Source organism: Papilio machaon, chromosome 13, assembly GCF_912999745.1.
Source record: "Papilio machaon chromosome 13, ilPapMach1.1, whole genome shotgun sequence".
In the NCBI taxonomy this organism is placed as follows: Eukaryota; Metazoa; Arthropoda; class Insecta; order Lepidoptera; family Papilionidae; genus Papilio; species Papilio machaon.
In genome coordinates this window covers 6502278-6526523 of record NC_059998.1, presented here as the reverse complement: position 1 = coordinate 6526523, position 24246 = coordinate 6502278, and the positions used below count along the sequence as shown (strand labels likewise).

Below are 24246 nucleotides of genomic sequence, written 5' to 3'. Positions count from 1 at the left end.
CGATTTTGATCTTAGAAAACCATGGTAATAAAAACGAAATCAGCTTGATGTAAAGTATATTTGGGTTTTTTGTAGTGCAAAGATATTAATAGAACATTTGCCAGCAAAAACACATTAATTGAAGGATGATTGCCTTAGCTTGCACGAATGTCATTAGAAATTATTTACCCATTTTGGTATAATTATTTGAAAATAATAAAAAATCAACAATAACATAACCTCTAAAAATCTCACCGTATATTTTATTATGTCGATAGATTATTCCGTTGAAAAAAGAATAAATTTACGAAATATTTCATAATTATAAAATCGTTTAGAAATGACGAAGTTAAAAAAGGAAATCTTTGGAATATATTGATGAATTACGCAAATGTATTGTTGAAAGAGAGATCATTGAGTAATAAATATTTAGCGACTCTTACTTATTCTCTATGGATGTTGTAAGCCGGAGCTTCTTTCATATTACGTAACCGGGGTCACCACACGACCATTGCGTAAGCGACGCCCACGCCATCGCCACAGAATATACAACTTTCTACCAAATCTGTACACTTGTTTCACTGCATCATGTTAATAGAATTGTGAGGACGCGATAAAAGACCTCGCCGACCGATTTCAATTTCGAAATCGGAATATATGCTTTTCACTTTTTTTTTTTAAAGAATGGAACAATGTTTGTTCGCGTACAGCCAGTTTTAAATTTTAATGTGAGAATTTTATAAAGATGTTCAGATTATAATATAAAAGATAGTGTTAGTGAAAAGTTATGTTGTTATATTTCAGATCGTAATTAAAATATGTTGTTAAAGTATGTTGTATGGTTTATAGCTTGTACTGTTTTTATGATATGTTTTATGTAAAAAAAAGGTGTGTAGGTTATAATGAAAATTGTAAGTTTTTTTTCATTAATTTTTATGCAAAAAGAATTTTTATAATACAACTAAAATTACATATTAAAATTACTATTTACATAAATACATTTAGGCACCGTAATTTTTTATCTACTTAAGACTAAATTTGTCGCCAGCGAAGCAGGTATCACAAGTGAGCACGCGACGTGCATCTTCTAGTACGGTCCGGATTGTCCGGGCGGGCCGTACGAGCTGCTGACGCCCGAGCCGGATCCGTGACCACCGGAGCCGCCGTGTCCACCGCCGATGCCGCCGCCGATGCTGCCTCCGGAGATGCCGCTTGAGATACCGCCGTGACCACCGCCAAGGCCGCCGCCGGACAGCAGACCGCCGCCGATACCACCGCCGATGCTACCGCCAGACAGCACGCCGCCGCCGATTCCACCACCAATACCGCCGCCGATAGATCCGCCGCCAATAGCACCACCACCGATGGCACCACCCTCCTTCTGGGTCTTGTACTTGATGAAGTAAACTTCGGGTTTTGAGGGCTGTGTGGGCGCGGCAGTGGGGATGGTGATGTCGGGCTGCTCGTCGGGCTTCTTGACCAGCACGTATACGAGGGTCTTCTCTTCGTTTTGGGCCTGGGCGGGGATGATGGGCGCGACGGGTGCGGGAGGTGCTGGGGCCTTGATGAAGATGATCTTGTAGTGTTTCTGGGGCACACCGCCTCCTCCGATGATCTGAGGGCGCTGTTCTTCAGGTTCTGGTGGGGGAACGTGGACGTAGATGTGCTTCTGGACGATGGGGGCACCACCGAATCCGGCGCCGCCGCCGAAGCCAGCGCCTCCACCGAATCCTGCGCCTCCGCCGAAGCCAGAACCTCCTCCGAAGCCGGAGCCGCCGCCGGACGAGAATCCTCCTCCGATTCCTCCACCGATACCGAAGCTGCTTGAGCTCAGGCCGCCAGAGGAGAAGCCGCCTCCTGAAGAGAAGCCGCCGTGTCCACCGCCGATGCCTCCTCCGATGCCGCCGAGGCCACCGCCGTGTCCTCCCAAGCCGCCACCATGACCTCCTAGACCTCCTCCGCCGGGCGCGTTGTAGCTGTACCCTGCCTCGGGCCTAGCCGAGCCGAGAGCCGCAACGGCTGCTAAAACCTATGGGAGAATACATCAGTCAGTGGTGTTTTTTATAGCTGGCAATCCAATTTAAAGTTGTCTTCCATGATCTTGAAGTTCAAAAAGGAATATCAAAATTCGAATTTAAAAAATTATCAAAGAATTAAAACACAAAACTGATTAACTATGATGGAAACGAAAAAACAGGAAGTAATCCAGAATCGATTTGTGACCGATGATTGCCATCGTCGGTCATAACAATCGGTTTGCTGAAGGCGCTGCGTCACGTATGAGGAAGCGGGGGTCACACACGGGTCACGGATCACTTTCACTACACGGCTACCTACCAAGAACGCTTTCATGTTGTCTTGCGGAGGTCTCGTGGTTGTATGATGCTATGTGCCTCTTTCAGTTGGCTTTTATAGTGGCGGGTGCGCACGCCTCTCTCCCTGGCTCTTCCTAACATTCGGCCTTCGGGCCCCGCGAGAATTATGATCTTAATGACACTCGTCCGATTCTTCTCCGGTGAAAACAATATGGATCTTGATCAGTGACACTTTCACAGTACGGACCTTAGGGAAATCATTAAAATTACAATGTCCTTAAAACTATTTTTCTTGCAGTCATAAATTACGTTTAAGTTATGTCGAATAAAGACTGATAAAAATTATTTAATTTCAGAATAAGCTTTTTTTATATTTAGATAAATTTAAAATAATTAAAGTGTATCAATAAAAAATTGGAGTAACATTTTATTTTATAAATAAAACCGTTACAAGCATATGCTTTTCTAATGAAAGATTGAACATATTTCTAATACAATTTATAAAAAAAAAGTAAAAGGAGTGTTTTAGGTATACGAGTCAATATACTAAAAAACATCCTTTTTGAAATCATAATGCTAAAAGTACAATAAGTAATAACTTATCAATACTTTTTACTTACAAGTACTTTCATACTTAATTTCGATGTTTTAAGCACATCTCAACATTATTACATTCTAGTTAAGTTACTTTTTATTCTTACCGTCACGTTGTAAACATCGTCAACTTATAATCTAACGAGTTATAAATGGCCTGGGCATTTTAACCTGAACAAAACTTTGACATATTTCATTTGATCTTTCAAAAATTATTAAAGATAACTTAATCTTCTATATATCTATATATATAAAAGAAAGTCGTGTTAGTTACACCATTTATAACTCAAGAACGGCTGAATCGATTTGACTGAAAATTGGTGGATAGGTAGCTTAGAACCAGGAAACGGACATAGGATAATTTTTACCCCGTTTTCTATTTTTTATTCCGCGCGTACGGAGTCGCGGGTAAAAGCTAGTTTTATATAATTCTACGACAAACCAAGCGATAATCTGTTGACAATTTTAAATGGAATTAAAAATTTTAAATATCGCCAATTATTTTCTCAAATCATTCACCATCAGTTTATAATCTAATACGACTGAAAAATGACAACATTATATATTTTACGGTGACATTACCGCAAGATGAGGTGAAATGCAAAAGATATTACTTATATATTATATGCATATAGTATCGGTCAGATGCCCTTTGCCTGTACTTACGACTATATGTTACGTATGCATGACATAATATTACCAACGTCAAGTGAAATCCCTTTTTTTAGTAATAAAAATTTTACTAATGGATATTAAAAAAGGTGTATTATTTTCAATATTATCAAAATGTATGTATTAAAATATATCATCGCTCTTATCCTTTTTTTTAAAAAAAAACAAAGTTAATGTGGAGAAGTGAAGAAATCTTTGTTTGTAAATTTCGTCCAAAGGGCGTCAGCTAGTGCTCTTAAAAAGGTAAAATACTTTAGTTAACTTTCGTAAAGAAAATCACTTATTTCGTTAAAAGTTAAAGTTTAATAGAACATTACAAAGCGGCAAGTCGTTAACCGCCTTCCCACGACGACGACACGAGACCTCACTCAAAGGTTCGTGCGACCAGATGTAGAGCGAAACGTCAAATTATCGCGAATTGTGACATAATAAATCCCTTGCTATTTACATCTTACTGTTACGGTAATTACCAAATGCCAAAACGGATATATGGATTTGTTTGAAATGTGGTACAGGATAGATTGAAGCTTGGAATTATATATAAACTATTGTAAAACTCCATTCAAAATGGCATAGAGCTAGTTTTATTCTCATCATCATCAACCTGCCCTTATCCCTATGGAGGGTCGGCACAGTATGTACTACTCCTCCATACATCTCTATCAGCCGTCATATCTGAATTTACCCCCTTCTTACGCATATCCTCTTTCACACAATCCATCCATACTTTATTTGGTCTTCCTCTACCTTTATAGCCATCCACATTCAATCTCATTACTTTTTTGTTAGCTAGTTTTATTCTGCATAATATAATTATTCCTTAAACGAGAGTCGAAAAATCTGTAGTAATAAAGTAACTATTATGTTCAGTTACTGAAATTATGTTCTACATAAAAAGCTGTTACATAATTATTCTAGAATTATTTACTACTTAGTATTGTTCTAAATAAAATACTTATGTGTATTTTGCAGCATGTCTTAATGTGAAAGCTTTTTAGTGTCTAATGTCTAACATGTGATGTCCAGATTAATGTAATTATCTTTTTTTAGGCCAATCTAGATAGACATTGTTGGCTATCTTCTGACGTAATACAATATGAATATAGTTAAATCCACGCGGAAATGTTAGAGAGATATTTTGTATATAAGCAAAGTGTCAAAAGTGAGTGGCAGTGTTGGCAGGGGACGCCTCAGGCGAGTGTACGACTGTCAGATTAATATTAAAACAGAGAAACTTTACTATTAGTAGAACTAAAGTACGTTAAAGTAGCATTTTAGCGTCAATAAACAATTGAATTTATAACCGACTTAAAATGGAGGTTCACAATTCGTCTGCATGACTTTAGAATCTCATGTCGTCGAATTTAAAGTCGTAATATTCATCGTTTTCCATATTCCAACACATACTTGCGAGCTTTGTATCAAACAGGGCTTCATTATTCTTTTATTGATTTGTACAAAATGTGTTTGTACGTATTTAGAATTCTCTCTGTGTGTTCTTCGAGAGACGCTTTCCTCATATGTATTTGTGTGTCGCACTATGAATCATGAACCTTATGTCATAAGGCTCGGTGAAAATGTACCGTGTGCTAGAGAAATAATGGCCTTGTTAACTTCAAAACTGATTTTAATTCACTTACTTCCTTGTGTTACGATTTTGTTATTAGGAATAAGGTTATGTCTTTTTTGAATGACGATAAATAATTTTAGAAAAAATAATCTCCATATCTTTTTATGTCATAGATATCACGAAAGTATTTGGTATCACTAAATCAACATTTGAATTAAATTAAAAAGTTACGTCTGTAATGAAAACATTATTGATATCTTTTTGAATTGACGGATCCGAATCCGCGAGTTCTTATTTCACTATCCACATTTTTAACATTTATTGGCGCTTCAATGTGACTACTCACTGTTTGTTTCTGAGATCAAAATGCCCGATTAAAACAATATTATTGTCTCTGTTTTGTCAAAGATAACAAGTATGACGATATGTTTTATACAGAGATTTTAATCTCAGAAACCAACGGACAGTCATTTGTACTAAACTTGACCTTGACACATAATAGTGACAAAAGTTTTTAAATGTAAAACTTCAAAGCTGTGACATTGAAGTAACCGTATTTAATATTTTTTACATATACCCATTTATGGTCAGCCACAATCTTATTTTTTTTAAAGTTACAATTTTTTTTTTATAAATAGTGTAGCAACAGGCAACTAACAAAGTTACCTAAAGTAACTGCAAAAGATAAATTATGTCATCAAAAGAACTTGCATAAATATAATGAAAGGGTTCGACGTTAAAGATCGCACCAATTGCATTTCTTGAATTCTCAAACGTAATCTACCACATATTAATCGACTAAATATAGTAAGTGACCATTTAAAAGTGGACATTACCGTATATAGAGGGCCATCCTTAATACAAGGTTGATTTTTTTTTTAAAGTTCTAATTAGTTGCCGATGTATTTAAAACTAACTGTGTCAAGCGCTTCTTTTTATTTCACAATGATTAATTACACTTACAGAAATTTATCTAACCTTATGCGTTTTTTTTTAATAAAAACTTAACTACGCAAGCATTTTTTAAACGTTCTCAACATATCTTTACGTTAAGCATATGCGTTTCAAACAAGAATGTACGGGTCAATGACCTTGATCTGTCAAAAATCGCTAAAAGACATAGATTAAAAATAATAATAACGTTTGTTCTCATAAAAAAGATTTATTTACACATTCATTGAAATATAAAAATTTCTATTTTCTCTGTTATGAATAGAAGTGAAATATTAATAAATATAGGTTAATTTGTAATATTTTGATGCAAAAATTTGCAATTTTAACATAAAATTACGTATTTAAAATAGTTGCATAGATTAGCATTTTAACAAAATAAAATAGCAATTTCTAACGTTTAATAAAAAATTCCAAATTTACTGACTAAACTTTTCATATTTTTTTGCAATAAATTGTTTGCAACACTTTGTATATTAGCGATGTTACAATGAAATTACTTAAATAATTTAAACATTATGAATAAAATTTATGATTAGTAAGACTATTAAGATGTTAAAAGCCATTCACTTTTTCTCAATACATAGTGCATTATGTCATATTCTAGTGTAAACTTTTGTTAGTTAATGCATTACAAATTGTACGCTACTTTAAAATATGGTGCGTGTTTAAGCGATTTTTTAAAATATAAAAAATTATATTTAAATAATTCTTATAAATGCCTCATTTAAATGATTACAATTTTATTTTCTGTAAATTGATTTTAGAAATGAAATAAAAGTAATAAACAAAATGAATATACAAAAAATAATAGATTCTAAGGTTATTTGAATTGAGAGGACTCCTTACAGATTAAAAAAAATCTGCGAAAGTTTCGTGTGTTAAATCAGGGACTTATTTTTTTAATAGCTACATACCTCACCAAGATATGAATTTACTATACTAAAGTTTTATATATTATCGCTGCTAGTGAGAATCCACCTTATATTAGTTACGTAACTAGATCGCAGCAAATCCGAACGGATTTCATATGCGCGAGCGCAATCCTGTCATACGTGTTATCGTGTTCAAATCGACCAAACTATGTAAGGAAATAAACGATTCACGCTTGTTTGTTTTAGGATACCACTCACTATGAATAATAATATGGTGTCTTTCCGTCAACATTTATACATTTTAAATTTGTATTTGACAGTAGAAGCTTTCAAAGTATAGAATCAAATTATTTCTTTACTTTTAAATCGAATATAAAGGAGTTAAATTTTTGTGTTTATAACTTTGTTTAATTTGATTTGCACTTAGTGCTTTTAGATGCGGTGAAATTTATAAAAAGCTTAAGTTTTCATTATTAATATTTAATTTAGATTAAAATCATTTTAATTTAAAAATATATAATAAAGTCATTGAATTAACTTCCCACAACTGTCTCTGATTTAATACAAAGATAACTGTGGGTTACGAATGTTAGGAAACTTTTATAAAATTATATTACCATCCCTCTCGATCTCTTTCATAAGACAGAGACAACAATATTTATAAATATAAGTGTTACGGCATTAAAATTCACGATGACATAAAACCGTTTGTGTCGCAGTATACGTTACGAATAAAGACAGAAACGTGTGAGAAGATAAGGCTGACGTAAGAGGACACGCAGGACTATAAGATTGGGAACAGTGAAAGTGTTGGCTTTACTTCCTTGTACTAGTTTAGCGTAACTTATCCCAGGAACTACCGAATAGATTATATAAAGAGCGTATTATTTAAGCTCATACATATTTTGACTCAAAGTTATTCACGTGCTTATGTGCCTGTAATTTTCATTGTGACCGCCTGTCGGCAAAACATTTTTTTTTGTTGTTTTTTGAAAAATTAACAAATGAAGTATTTTTTATTCTTAAAATTAGTAGCATATTATATTTCTTTGTTATTACTCTAAGTTCTAGTCTTGTTCTAGAAATGTAAAATTGGAACCCATGAACGTGATGCGTTGTTTGTTATTAGGCTGTAGGCGCTCCTGACCTATCTCACTACGACGGCTTGCGGTAACCGTTCGAAAGCCGCGGCTACACACAGCGCTGCGGTTCTGTGCGGTTGCTATTAGCAGTATGAGGTTACGGTAAGACAGCATTTTCACGGTTGCTTGCGTGTTATCCGCATTCGCTAACTCGAAGCGAGTCTACACTCTCATCTCTCAGATCTAAGTAGTTCAAGGTGATTTTTTTTTGCAATAAAAACCACAATTGGACTTAATACACGATTGATTGCATCCGTAATATTACGACACTATTGAGACGGTGGTTAATTACACACGAATTTGAAAAAAATCTTTGATGCCTTTGTCTATATATGATATGCTAATATAATAAAATTGGGCTATTAAAATTACTTTTCCTTACTAAGATTTAAATATTATTTTTGATCTATTTATTTATTGCGAGTTTTACAGGTCAATAGCATAATTGAATTAGACAAGATGTTTCGAGATCCACTTATAAATGTAATGCACGTTTAACTTGCAGGTATCTAGAGAAAATGTCTCAATGTTCGCACGCGGTCTAAGACCAACGGTTAATGGTTTTAGGGTATCCATTAAACGGAGCACATTGAGCTAAATTACTACACGTACTATTAGGCTATTAAGAAAAGATTTATGTTTGGTTTCTGAGACTAAAATCCCAATACAAAACATATCATCCATGGAATAAGTGGAGTGTCTTCTGGTCGTGGTATTGCACCGCTCCTAAGCACCATTCGTGTAGTAGTAAAAAATGTTGCTGCAGACTCTGTTAATCTATCTTGCCTAGAACTTGCATACTAAACTAATAGAATTTATAATCAACTAGCGGTCGTCCGCGACTGAGCACAGATTAAAAAGTAGTCTATATGCCCGTGTGGATCAGCTTCCGTCCCTTCAAAGCGCCGTTAAAATCGGTACAGTTGTTCCAGAGATTATTAGGTACAAATACAGCGTTGCGGACAGACAGACAGACAGACAATAATTTAAAAAATTGGATATTCGTTATCAGAATCGGAAATACATCAATTTTACCAAATGTGTTTTTTTTTTCTTGATATTACATACAGACATTACAATTTTATTAATATATTATAGAAAATATGATAACCGAACTATAATCTCGTTACTAAACCACGAAGTAACATCTAGACTTAGTTACGCGTAACTGAGTAACAATGTATAAGTACGGCCCATGATTTACCGGTGGGTTTTTGTAACACTTCGCTGTATAATAATAGACATTGAGCATTTACTTCGTTTTTGTATAACTACACAATATATTGTTCTTAAGATTACATTCTAAAGTCTTCACAATTAGACAAGTACATTTTAAATCAGTATTCATACATATATCAAACTAGCTTTTGAACGCGCGGAATTAATAAAAAATTCTAGTAATAAATACAACCGGTTACCCAGTCTTAATGTAGCTTTTAATGGCCAAATAGTTTTTGAAATCTGTCTAGTAGTTTTTAAGTTTATTCGTTAATTACTAAAATACACATTACTAAAATACAAATCTCTTTATAATATGAGTGTGAATCATCATCATTATAATCAGCCTGGGTTCGTCTACTGCTGCACGTAGGCCTTCCCATCGATTGCCACAATGCCCGGTCCTGTGCCGCCCGCATCCAGTGCATTCCCGCAACCTTGACCAGATCATCGGTCCATCTTGCAAGAGGACCTACCTACGCTGCGTCGACCTGTCCGTGTCCGCCACTCTAGGACTTTTCTGCCCCATCGGCCGTCCGTTCTGCGGGCAATGTGGCTAGCCCATCGTTACTTAAGGTTTACAATTCTTCGGGCAATGTAGGTTAGTATGAATAAGTCTATTTAAAATTAACGTATCAAGTAATTATACATTATCATATAAAAACTAACAGCCGCAATAAGTCATCAAGAACTTTAGTTTACACCAAGCGAATATTAGAAACTATAAACAATTGAATGCTGCAGTTAGCCATTTTGTTTTTATGGAGAGGTCTAACTCTTCTAATATAAGCGTGATATTTCAACATTATAAAAGTTCCTGTAAGCTCAAGTTACCAAGTACTAAGTAAGTATAATAACTTAAGCGTAACGAAGTATGGCGCGTGGTCGGCGCACTACTAAGTATTGCAACAGTTCACAGTTCAGCGGCGGCGTGAGACTGTGGCTACCGGCCGTAAATCCAATACGTTTTGTAACCGGCTATTACTTACTACCCGCAGATAGAACTTCGGTGATAAATGAATAGCGATCTCTTTGCAATATCCGTACAAAAGCTGTAATATACAGAGCTTTGTTGATTAATGAAAAAAATATCTTTGCGTCATACGACAACATAATAACTAGGTTTGTGCTACAGTGCGACAGACTGATCTGGCCCGGGAGGTAAAAACTAAAATATTCTCACCTCTCACCGGGCCATATAGATCGGAATGTTATAAATATAAATTAAGGGTTCTAAGATTGATATTTTGAAGCTAAAATGAAGCAACGAACTTTAAGACCGTTCATAACTCTCATTGACAAGCTTGCATTGTCATATTTTTAGTCTAGTTTTAAATTTTACAGTAAAACCTACTAAGCAATAAAATGTTACATATATGTATATATATGGCTCATTATATTATTACATAACTACTCTGTTATCATGAGTCAGTGTAACAAATAATTGTAGTACTATATCAAGTTAGATTTAAATGCTCGGTGAACGCAGATCACGCGGCCGGTCTTATTTGTCTATGACTCACGTTTAACGCAATCCAAACTGTATGTTACGAGTTCAATCTATTATTACTGGTTAAGTATAGAAGGGATACTTGTTTATACATGATTATTGCCTAAAACAAGTTTTGTTTGTACTACAAAGCTTATATAAAGTACTAAATAGAAGAACGTCAAACTTCATACATGGCGGCCATTATTCTTTTTCACTTTTTCCGTTATTTTGTGATAATTGTGACATAAAGTAATTTGTTATAGTATAATAATGGTAGCTAATGTTGTATAACTATGTGAGAAAGTATGTTTAACAGGAAATATTTTGACATTAAAGAGTTTTAAGGATGACTAATTTGCCTATGGTTGAAATAATTCGGATTTGGAACGCAATATACATGCATCGGTACGTACGGACTTGTATTTCAAAATATATTGCGAGATTATAATGAAGTTGTAGGAGATTTTCTACATATTTTAATAACATAAATATGTAGAACAATGTGTTATATGCTAATGAATTGTAATTCTTGTCCGCCTACCGCTAGTCGGGTCGTTTGGGGAGTTACGTGGGTCCGTAACTGTAAGGTATTGAAGCAATACAAAACGTGAGAAATTATTACATTTTATACACTACTATAATATATAGTACATGTGGACAAATGGTACAGATATCAAGCAACAGCAAACAGAAGATTCTCACATGAAGCCATTGAGTTAGAGATGCTTTAGCTTTCATGTAAAATAAAAAGTACAAAGTATATTTTACACTATTCTATTCATCCCTACACTACATCAGAAGAGAATGAGAAGAGTCTCGAACATTTACATCATCTCTCTGACTTTTTTCCATTAACGTGGGGTCGGCACACAAGGTTTTGTAAGCCTTAAAGTTTTGGCTTAAGTTTTTACGGCCGACCGCCTGCCTCTCGCCAACCTTACTTGGAAGGAATGCTTTACAATCTTTTAATGCTTGGTTTGTTGTTATAATTAGCTACGATATTAACATGAGTAAATAAGAAGCAAATACATATATATAAATGTACGAATAACGTAATTCCATTTATTGCATTATGAGATAATTATGTTGGGATCGATGTCAGCAGATGCATATAAATGTGAACGCAGCTTACCAAACTAAATTATCGATCAAATGAAGTCAAAGCTATTATTACAAAACTTTGTTGGTATTCGTGACTGTCTCCAACACAGGGATGTATTTATGTACATACTAGCTGTCGCCCGAGACTCCGTCCGCGCGGAGTTAAAAGAATTTATAAGTAACCTATGTATTCTTCCAGACTATTTTTCTTTCATCTGTGTCAAATTTCATCAAAATCCTTCCATCGAAACATTCCCATTTATAATATTAATAAGAAGTAAGGCTAAAGCTATTGATTCCTTTTTCAAAAATAACTTCAGTGAAAATATTAAATTTGTGTCGCGATTCCGGCACATCTATGATATACTTAACAATTCTTTCTAGAGGGAGGGATATCAAAAGCCATAATTTAACCAAGAAACCAAATAGGCATAATATTTAATATGTTTCGGTATCGATTATAAACCTTTAGCTAAGAAGAATCCAAAAAAAAAATTAATTAAGAGAAATCTTTGTAAAGCCAAAGTAAATGATATCAGATGTCAAATAAAATATTGTAATATCTTTCTATTACGAAGAGTTCTGGTCTACACTTTCATGAATAACATTGAACAAGCAATGAATAGACTAACTAACGATCGCAAACGACTCCGCCTCTTGTTTAATGATGGCAAGAAAGTTTCTCGGACGTCTGTTGACCAAGAAAGAGTTAATGCATGCAGACATCTTACAAAACGTCCGCATTCAACCGATGATCTCATACGAGTAAAGAAAACACGGACCATAATAAAAACAAGTAACGCTGTAAGTACATGTGTTTTGCATTACAATAATTTGTTTACATTTATCGTTCATTTTAAAGTTAATTGACTGCTGTCTATTGTACTGTACTACTGTGTAATTAATGAAGTAGTCAATATGAAAGAAAATAAAATGTTGTTCCAACAATTATATCTAAGAAATAAACTTAATTGTAAAGATTTACTTGAAATAAATACATTTTTATTTTATTTATTTATTATTTTATTATATCTATCTTGAGATTGCTTTTGTCTGTCTTATCTATCTCTTATAACTATTCTCTGAAAAAATATACGTATATACTAGCTGTCGCTCGCGACTCCATCTGCGAGCAGTTAAAAAAAACTTAATAGGGGTATGAAAAATAGATGTTGGCCGATTCTCAGACCTACTGAATATGCTCACAAAATTTCATGAGAATCGGTCAAGCCGTTTCGGAGGAGTACGGGAACGAACATTGTGACACGAGAATTTTATATATAAGATCACACCAATCGAAACAAAAGATTGTAATTTATTATATCAGTCAAAACTAAATAAAATGCTGAATAAATGTATAACAATGGTTTTTAATTGAGACGAAATTCTGTTATTCTGATCCAACATAGATTACATAAGGTCATAGAAATAAATTGAAAATAAGTAAGTTTAATTTATTAATGTCGTTTAGTATACCTTCGTTGTCTAAGTACGTCCCCTGTTTATAATTTCAGTGATCGGCCGATGAGAGAATGAAGGAAGCTAGATGGTCGGTTCACCTTTACGATTCTCTCCCATTACGATGCAATTCACATCGCTAGACAACCGCCTTTCCTTTCTAAACAAGATCTGATACTTTTATTTTGACCTATGACGTGTTTATAACTAGCGATGATTATCCAGATGTGCAGAACTATCTAATTTATGCTTTCGATAATGAACTTTTTTAAATTCATTCAGCAAGCTGGTTTACTAGTATACTATAAATAATTATAAAGGTTTATATGTGTTTTTGTGTTATGTAAAACCTATGCATTTGATTTCTAGTATGTTTGTATTTAATTTAATTATCTTATATTTAAGTGTACGGTTTCTCCTATAATTTTGCAACACGAATTTCTACTGCTTACTTAAAGATTGTCTTCATTCATCAATAACACAATCTTAGTAATATTTTAAATGCGAATGTTTAGATGGATGTTTGTTAGAAGGTATCTCCAGGACGGCTACAGGAATCTCACTGAAATTTGGCGTAAATGTAGAACATAGATAGATGTAGAACACAGGCTACTAATTAAGATTTTTTTTTTATTTCCGCGCGGCCGGAGTCACGAGCGACAGTTAGTATCTAGATATTTTGTTTGATTAGTTCGTTTTGTAATTCTGTTTAGTTAAAATCACAGCCTAAGTTAATCGTTTACTTAGAAATCATAGAGATTTGTTGAACCGTGACGTTCACACATTACACAATAGATAAGGAACCAGTATTTATTCAAAAGTGGAAACGTCTCTCTCTTTCACACACCACAAAACGAAAGTTGAATCCGCGAAGTTATTTCAAATTTACGTTAACTGTTACGAAGACATGATCCATTCTTATATGTTATACAATCCGTGTTATAACTGTGAAGACGAGAAAAGTGTGTACAATTAATTTGTATCAGCTTATGTTTGTTTATGTCATCTCGAATACCAACAAGATGATTGTTGAAAAGCGGAAAAATATTGCCTTGAAAATTCATCCATTTGTTGGTTACAATGTTGGTTCCAATGTTGGACGCATTGTCGTTCATTTTCAACCAAACCCAAATTCATGGACCATATTAATAATGCCCGAATAAAATGTTTTTTTTTTTATTATAAGAAAAAAATGGAATGATAATAATTCTCTATTTTTTTACGATGGGTAATATTCTACAACTCTGCTTCTTTTCTATCCATTCCTTGTCACTTATAACCAATCTATTTTACTATATTATACATACATAATACTTAAGTAAAAGTATTATCTTTCATTAAGGGCTTTTTATCTGGTAGAATATAATTCCCGTACTCAAGTGAAAAAAACAAACGTAATAAAAATAAAATCACTTTAAGGACTGGGACTCTCGGATCCGCCAGTGGAAAGAAATATGAGAATTATTTACTCAACTTTAATCGTACATACACTCGACCTACATCCGTGGGTTTCAAGTGATTCCTCTTTGTTATGATCTTGTTAACAACTTCTAAATTGCTTTTAGTTTGGTAATCTTACATTATTTGTTTGTATGTAAATACTCTTCTCTATAAATAAACTCTATATGTTGTAAATTGTAAGTTAAAATCAGTATTTTTGTTCCCATGCTAAGTCCATCTCTGAACAGAGTGGAATCTCTGTGCTCTGTGTTCTCTACCATTGAACCCTCGAATGCTCGGTATCCCGAATTATTTAGACATTTTAAATTAAAAAAAAACTGCGCTTTTTAGTACATATTTATACTCGATAAATCGTATTTTAAAAACAGACTATAAGTCGAAATTAGTAAATGTTTAACAAAGAATTCGGCATCAAACATTTTTCATCTTGAATTTCTTATCGAAAACTTTATGTCGAATCTTTTTGCATTTTCTCTGACATTCGAGATTCCAATGTAGCATATCTAAGCCAAACAAGTTTAGTGACCGTGAAATCTAAAAATAAAAATTACACATTTTGATATTATTTTGCTTCGTTTTGACGTCGTTTTCATTACGGCATTGCATAGCATGTGGTGTTTAGCTATAAAAAGTGTGTATACAGAATAATACGACATGTACAACCGCGTGACAATCTAGTCTAGTATTAAATGTTATTAACCATTTTATTGTGTGGATATTTCATACAAGGACAAAATATGAAAATTAAATGTACTGTGTTAATAGTTTACATTGACTAGACGTTTTGAAATTGTGTTTAATAGGCAGACGTATTTGAAAGTTTGTGGTTTGTCAAAGGTCGATCTAATTGAAGCTTACAGTCAATGTAAATAGTCATACTAAAGGCATTTTTTTGTCAAGTTTTATCTTAATTATGACTATTTGAATATTCTTAACCTTGTTACTTCAACAATTACATATTACAAAATTAATTTTAACATCATGAAGTTTAAGGAACTATTGGATTATGGATCATGATTTCTTATAATTCTCTTACTAATATTATAAATGCGAAAGTTTAGATGGATTTTTTTCAATTCCGGGCGGGCAGAGTCGCGGTCGAAACCTAGTATCAATAGTGGTGATAATCACAAGTTAGGCTTGACATAGCCTACTAACGCCATCTATTGGTTTGGATAACGTTTTAATTTACATCAATATACACTATGTAACAGCGATTAACGTCACAAAATGTACTTGATCGTGGTCATAATACGTTCACGTCAAAACATTTGTACAAGGAAAATAAATTATTCTCGTTATCCATTACTGTTATTAGGGTTGTGACATTTCGAAATTGTTTATTATTCATAAATTAATTAATTATATTATAGGCTTAAAATTCTATTTTCATTGAGCGATTAGACAGAAACGACGAAATAAATGGAAATAAGTGACTGTCATTGAAATGTTACCTGGTCGTTTAGTGGGAAAGTGTTTAAACGATGTTTTTAATTTCTTATTTTATACAAATGTAGCAGTTCAGACATGTTTGTACAAATGTACGAACATCTCTTTCTTTACACAGCGTGTGTAGGCGTACTAAGTTAAAACTGCGGCGTACGAACGTCTGTAGCGGGTTTTATTTTTACAGTATAAACATGAAGTGTTTCATGTCCGGCCCTTATTTACTTTAGCCTGTGGCAATTATTTGTGTTGTGAAGGACGCTCTGCTCTATTATTCCAACTTGAATAAATCCGAGGGACGTGTTTATTTCAACTTTGATAAAGATGTTGGGTTTGTATTTAACGATGAAAATGTTTTTGTTACATTTTGTGTGAAAATTAATTTTATTTTGTAAAAATAAAACTTCGTACGTAAATACTTTTAAATTCTAATAATAAATATAGCCTACATAACCCGGGGAAACACAGATGACAATATGTTTTAATTCGCCGCTTCAATACGGAAGTATTGTATGTAAACTTCGACGCTAACGTAGTTTTAGTGTGAATAAGTCTTAATTTTCCGTTTAGCTTAGCGAATTGATTCCCTACGTATTACCCTATAAAATTACTAGTAATATTTAATAGATACTAACCCCAATGCGTCCTTTCTCTAGTTACATGATCGGTTAAAAGGTTAAGCGCACGTTTTGCGAGACGTGGAATTTTGCGTCACCAATTGCTTTTGAAAGGGATTCCGTCCGCGCGGAATAAAAAAAACTATGTTCTACATATTTGCCAAATTCCATCAAGATCTGTTCAGCCGTTCCGGAGATACCTTCAACCAAACATCCATCCATCTAAGCATTCGCATTTATAATATTATTTGTAAGAAGTAAGATAAAATTTAAATAATCATCGGTTAAAACAATTGAAGAACGGGGATTGACTGACCAAAATTAAAACTACATTCAGCGGTCGTTTAACTGTGTAAAAACACTGTGTAACCCTGTTTGTTTTGAAGAGAATGAGAGAAACAGCAATATTGTTGCAACACAGGTGCTACAACAGTGGAGACTCAGCGTAAAGCAGCATGTTGTTAAACAGTAGTTAATTATAACGCCCCGCCACATCCGTTCAAAGCGTATGCGCTCTTACAAGGTAACGTTTGCATACTCATACTCATATTTAAAAGACCCAGACTGGTATAACGAATCTTCAATCTATAGTCTTTACGTACCAAAAATTACATATAAAATGAAATTAAAATGTACTGACTTTTAATGGAAAAAATCCGTTTAAATTTGTCCTTACATTCGCAAAACATTCTCAACTATTGCGAAGGCTTTCATGGCCAATTCTTTTTTGAGAGTTAATTGAATTAGCCGATGAATTCTAATCAAATTAACGTACGTTTAAGTTATTGATGACGAATATTTCAATTGTCCTACCTTTCTATAACCTTTGATCCACTAATTACTACTGCTGATTGAAGAAAATCTTACTAATATTATAAATGCGAAAGTTTAGGTGGATGGATGGAGGTATGGATGTTTGAAGGTATCCCCGGAACGGCTCAACGGATCTTAATGAAATTTAGCACAGATGTAGAACATAGTGTAAAAGAACACATAAGCTACTTATTAAGTTTTTTTATCTAGTGTTTTAATAAAACTATAAAGATAAAATGATTACTTATGTATTAAATACTAGCTGTCGCTCGCGACTCTATCTGTGCGGATTTAAAAGAAAACTTAACTATGTTCTATGTCTTCTTCCAGACTATGTTCTACATCCATGCGAAATTTCATCGAGATCCATTAAACCGTTCCGGAGATACTTTCAAACATACATCCATATAATTTCGCATTTATATTAATAAGATAAGGAAAATTCAAACTCACTAATTAATAGTCACCGGAGTTCGAATCTCTTGAGATACGGTTACCAGGTCAATTCATTCAATTTCCTTAATTAATGATTTTATAAAAGGATATAAAAGTAATTCTAATATAGTAACCTCATTACGTAAAATTTGACGTTTTGACTTTGATGAAACTTTTTTTTTTCGATTTTTTAATTAACATATTGTATTTTAATGAGAACATTTCTCGAGCTAAAAACCAATTTCGTAATAAAAATTTATTATTAATTATTGTATGCGTAGATATATTATTGTAGAAGTAGCGAGAGAGGTGTGTTAGGACCGCCCCAAATTGAGGTTTGTGGTCTCTGCCTACCTCTCTGTGTTACGGGCTTGATTTATTTCGAAGAAATCTTAAAAATTATAGTTGTAAACATCGAAAATAATCTCATTGTATTGTTATTCCCAATACTTTCTAAGCGAATTTTAAAATACTTTTCATTTAGTGTATTCAAAAGAAAGCATTTTAAAATGTTTTACAAATGTAGTATTTAATTAATTTATTTTTTACATGTGGCCAGTAATAAAGCGTTTGAATTTAAATTTCGAATTCGAATTTGATTTTTATTGTTGATTAACATATTTTATACGTTAAAATTTCAATATAAATTCGTAGAATGTTTCGTAATTCAGCGGAAGCTTAATGAATAACTGCATTCTATTTTGCATCATCTTAAATTCTAAAGTCAAGTGCACACTAGCATTTCCAACATTCTCCGAGTGACAAAGCAATCGCAAATTTTTATTGGTAAAGTTGGAATTAACTTAGACTGTTAACGACATTTCATTTTGTCACTATAGTGCGTTTATGCGTGAAAAGTTTACAGTGTGAAACCAACCTAAATGGCATAATGAAATCAAGAGTGTGCAACTGCATCTGAAGACGATTATCGCACTTGGCACATCTCGCACTGTGAGAAAAAAGAAATAGAGCGTTCGTGTTTCGTAATGTGATATATTGTGGTCGGCGTTCACTTCATCCGTTCCGTACTAACGATTCACACTTTGTTATAAATATATTAGGTACACACAAATACATATGGAAATTCACGCATACTCACATAAACACTGGGTATGTATGAAATATTTAATAATACATTTTTGCCTTTTCCAGGCGTTGTTACATATAATATAACAAGTTATTTATCACTAGGATGTACTAAATTAATATTTATTGATAAAAAAAGGAATTATGTGAAAGGAAAGGAAAGGAATTATATACCCAAATATTCTTTCTTGTTGATGACTAGTATGCGACAAAACTTACAACTGTAGGATCAGTACATAATAATAAAATACATATGATGTAAAGGAGTTGCTAATTACGAGGAAATAACTTTTAAAATTTTTGTCTATCTGTCCGCAAGACCGCGTTTGTGCCGGGTAATCTCCGAAAAGGATTTTGACGGGACTATGGCGAGAAGATAGGTTTTTTCTGTGCCAACGAAGTTGCGAATGACCGCTAATTATAAATAAGAACCGGATAGACGAGACAAAGACAAGATTTTCTCTTCTCAAATAAAGGACAAAGTATAACGAAGCATTAACGTCATCGTTTGAATTCTAATGGATTAATTTACCGGATGAATTTTGGCACAGATACAGAACATAGTCTGGAAGGACACAGACTACAAATTAAGTTTATTTCTTTTTAATTCTTCGCGGCCGGAGTCCGCATCTGACAGCTTGTTATATCATAAAGGAGACCAAATATGTTTGGAGAAGAGGTCATTCAAAATACGAAGGAGAGTGGTCACATAATCCGCTGTTAACGGGATGCTATTAGTGGCGAGGTCATATTAGATTAGATTACAATACTTTCAACCAATTTCTCAATCGATCGTTGATTGGGAAAATTATAATATGTTCATATTTGCATATTTATGATTTTATTCATATTTAAATTGGTATTATTATAACAGAACTGATGTTCTTTTCGTACAAAATTTAAAAAAAAACGAAAGTAACATTAAAAATTCTAAAAGAACTTTTAAGATTTTTGTGCGGTGTATTTTTTCGTTTTAATTGGAATTAGTGTTTAAAATAGATTATATAAAATTAAATCACAAATAAGAAGAGTTTTTATTCGATCACAACCTTCATAAGCGAGAAATTGTGGTTAGAGAGAAACCTCTAAAAGCGAGAAAAATATTGCAGTGTCTCGGACTCTCGCTCATACAGTTCACATATAATATGTGAACTTTCCTAAATAACCAACAATCATAGATTACGGTATGTTTTTGTAAAAGTTTTTTTTAAGAAAAATTAAAGCGCATGGCTTTAAAATTGGTACGGAAAATTCCTATTGTTTTATGACCTCCGTAAAGTACATTTGGCACAGGTTTAGGCAACGCTCCAAGTTTGGAGATTGTTCAAAATAAACACGTATAGTAACTGAATGATGTTGTAACATTGTACTTGAGAAATTGCTTCATATGCTTTGGAACACCATGAGAAATTAAAAAAAACATACGTATGTTTTTTTTTTAACTTCACAAGTTTTAAATACAAGATGGCAGATTCATGGTTAACATAGCTGCTATAAGATTTGCTAGAACCATCATTATCTACGCTAGTATCATATCAAATTTAAATTCGATTCGGTAGCATTTCGCTTTTAACCTATGTATGCAAGCGTAAAGTGATATGAAAAGACTTTTAGAGTTTTTTTGTACAATGGGGAATTTATTATAGCTTCGCATCAGAAAGTTATCAAATTCATTATTTTTAAATCTATTAATTGACAAAATGACATTTTTATTTATTATTTTATTGACTTTTGATAGCTTTTTCTTAACTGAAACGTACTTTTTGCAGAACGAATAATAGTATATTTTGATGGTCAAATATATATCCAACATGACAAATAAAAACTTTATTAGCTATGTATGTAGAATAATATCTTTATGTAGAAACTGGCTGTCTCCCGCGACTCAGACCGCGCGGAATCGTAAAAAAAACTTGAATTGTAGGCATGTGTTATTTCAGATCCGTTGAGTCGTTCTGGAGATACCTTCAAACGAATCCATTCATCCATTTAAACATTCGCATTTATAATATTAGTAAGATATAAGTATTTATTTGTCAATGCCATTACACTATTGTTACAAAACTCTTATACATTTGCAAAATATGTAAAAAACTCAATACATAATACATAATATGTTGGTACTAAAAGTAATCAAATACATTGTACTTATTTTTACGAGGTCGGGTCGTATTTGTGAAAGGCGTGAATCGTCAATGTGCTTTACCGAAGTGTGGATAAGTTTGTGAGAAAGGCGTCGATTAAGTTGACATAGACTTTCTCTAATATTAAAAGTCATCATCAGAAAGGCTAAGATAAGACCCTGTCATATTAAGTCAACGTTATTGATTAAATTTTTTGTATATGTATATTTTTGATTAATTTCAAAGCTAAAGCCCAACAGAATCCGCAAACAATCTCAACCCGTTGCTCCTATTTCTATCCTTCTATTAATTAACAAACTTAAAGCCGATCCAGTTACATTTCAAATATTTTAATAAAATAATTAAAAAAACTTTGTACTTACTAGAAAGTTAAGGACGAAAAATAACAGAAAAAAAAGAAATGTCGAAATTTAAATAAAGCGCCAAAGAGTTTGTTTACTTCATTCTAATTTCGTCCTAATAAAACTTCAATTTTATCGCTCTATTAATTTCTTTCCCTCTTAATTAAGTTTTGTAAAAACGAAGACAAAATAGACTAGAAAAATATCAAGTAAATTAAAAGTAAGAAATCTTTTCAATCGAAAAATACTAGACATCAGGAGCAAACCAAACCAAGAATTTGTTTTAACATCTTAGTATAAAATAGAATTCCGTAATCTCTGCCTACCCCTTTGGTGTTATAAAGACCTTGTCATATAATTTCCGTAGTCGATGTGTACACAAATCTGTTTGTAAGGTGAATGTTTCGTACAGTGACCCTGCACCTTTCACCGATTCATCCATTCCGCGCCTTAGCCGTAACACAGACAATCGGAGTGTATACAATAATAAAATTAATCTTACTAATATTATGGATGGATGGATGGATGGATGTTTGTTTGAAGGTATCTCCAGAACAACTCAAGGATCTCGATGAAATTTGGCATAGGCGTATATCATAGTATGGAAGAACACATAGGCTACTAATTTTGTTTTTTTAATTCCGCGCGGGCAGTATACATAACAGTATTCTTTTATTAAAAAGCTCGTCTGACTGTATTCACTCAAGAAAACAATATCACTGAACTAACAATATCAACCTCACTCGCCAAATAAGTTCATTCGTTTAGGCTACAGGCCATCGCAATGGAAGTTAGAAACGCGAAAAACCTTTAGCCTCGTCTAGTATATTTGTTACAATAGCCTTCGTATCTTCATCAATTATTTCAAAAGAGGGCGCTGTACAAGATTTAATTCAAATTTTGTCGATAACGATGCGATGGCGATTATCACAAATATTCATACTAGACCCACTGAGTCTGTTACAATACGAAATTCATGAGTGCGATACGCGAAAGACTGGAAACTGTAGAAGGCATTAGCTAAGACCTATATGTCCAGTAGTTGACTGAATAGGTTTTACGATGAGGATGACTGTTCGAACTTTGAACTAGTAAATTAGCTATCATTTGTTTTAGTTACAAAGCTTTGGTAAAAGTTAAACGTCATAAATTATTTGATATTCAACTTAACTCTCATAATCTTAAGGTTTGTTTTCTAATATTAGTCTAACGAGTGGAACTATAACACGTAGTAATTTGACTGAAGATAACGGCTATTATGTATTAAGTCACATTGAAGAGTTGATACATAATGTATTATTCATAAAAAGAGATCATTACGTTGTCTAGACAGACGGAAGGCACAAAATTTGGACTAAGCATTAATGACTTTTAATGTAGGGCCAGGAATAGAGCGGACGAATATGACATAAATTCGAGATACGAACCTGGTATTGTGTTTTACGTAATTTTACTTTGTGTAAAATTGTTTTTACTTTTGTAACCACAACGTTTTCTTTACAAGCATTTGCCATAAATAGGAAACATCTTGGACATAACGTTAATATATTGAAACATATTTGCTTTTGTTTAAGAAAAGGGAAAGTTATTTCAACTACATTGAATAGCAATGCCACTAGTATTATCTTACGACCATTAATGGTACTAATATTAAATGTATTAAAATAGAAAATATTTAGATTTTTAGAAAAGTAATTAACAATTTTTTTTCTGAACTAAATATTTTAAAGCAAACGCTGTGTGTGTGGCCACACAGAGATTTCGACCTTGCATAATATCTTTGTGAGAGAATATAATTGATGCTAGCAGAATGTTCACGCCCCATTAACTTATTGCTAAATTTTCTTATAATTGTACACGCAATAACAAATACGATAAATTAACATAAGCGCTGAAAGCAAAATGTCCCTAATTTTCGCAACAAATTTTGAAGCTAAATTCAAAATCTACTAGTCTTCTAGTTATTTAAAAAAAAAAATGGGACCCATCTGCAAGCACTTCATTTCGATTAAAATAATTTTTATCAAAATCGGACCACTAGTAACACGTTCCGGCTTCACTCGGTTAGATATAATATTGATAAAAATAACCGGAGCTCGTTTGTTGATAAAAAGGTTTTCTATTGGTAAATTAATTTTCAAAATCGGTTACTTGTTTGGTTCATTAGTAGTTTTTTTATATTATTAATCTTCAGTTTATAATATTAGTACAGGTGTAAGAATTAAAACAATATTTTATGTACAGTGAGATCTCACTATTCGCGGGTGAAACGTTTCGAAAATTTGCCGCGATCGAGGAATCGTATTTGGGACAGTAATTTTTATAAAACTGTGAGGTTACGTTCCAAGTTTTCGAAAAAAAGGACAACGCTAAACATTCAGAAATTATACCAAAATGTTTTGCCGCGAACTCGGGAATTAATCACAAATTTTTAGTCCCCGAATTTTAAAACCGCGGATAACGGATACGCGAATAAGGAGACTGTTATATTTTTAAATTAGAAAGTAAAAAAATTTCTCGCACAGTGTCTATCAAT

At 33.2% G+C, this 24246-nt stretch overlaps 2 protein-coding genes across 2 annotated transcripts in view; both read right to left on the bottom strand.

Moving 5' to 3' along the window:
• LOC106710488 (fibroblast growth factor receptor 3-like) overlaps nt 1-24246 on the bottom strand; it is a 60196-nt gene that overhangs the window by 22373 nt on the left and 13577 nt on the right. The window lies entirely within an intron of this gene.
• Nucleotides 960-2418, bottom strand: LOC106710489 (glycine-rich cell wall structural protein). The gene is made up of 2 exons (XM_014502558.2): nt 2317-2418; nt 960-2008 (listed from the first exon to the last, which is right to left on the bottom strand). Exons 1-2 carry the CDS (start codon nt 2329-2331, stop codon nt 1067-1069), a joined length of 957 nt encoding a protein of 318 aa, XP_014358044.1. The 5' UTR covers nt 2332-2418; the 3' UTR covers nt 960-1066.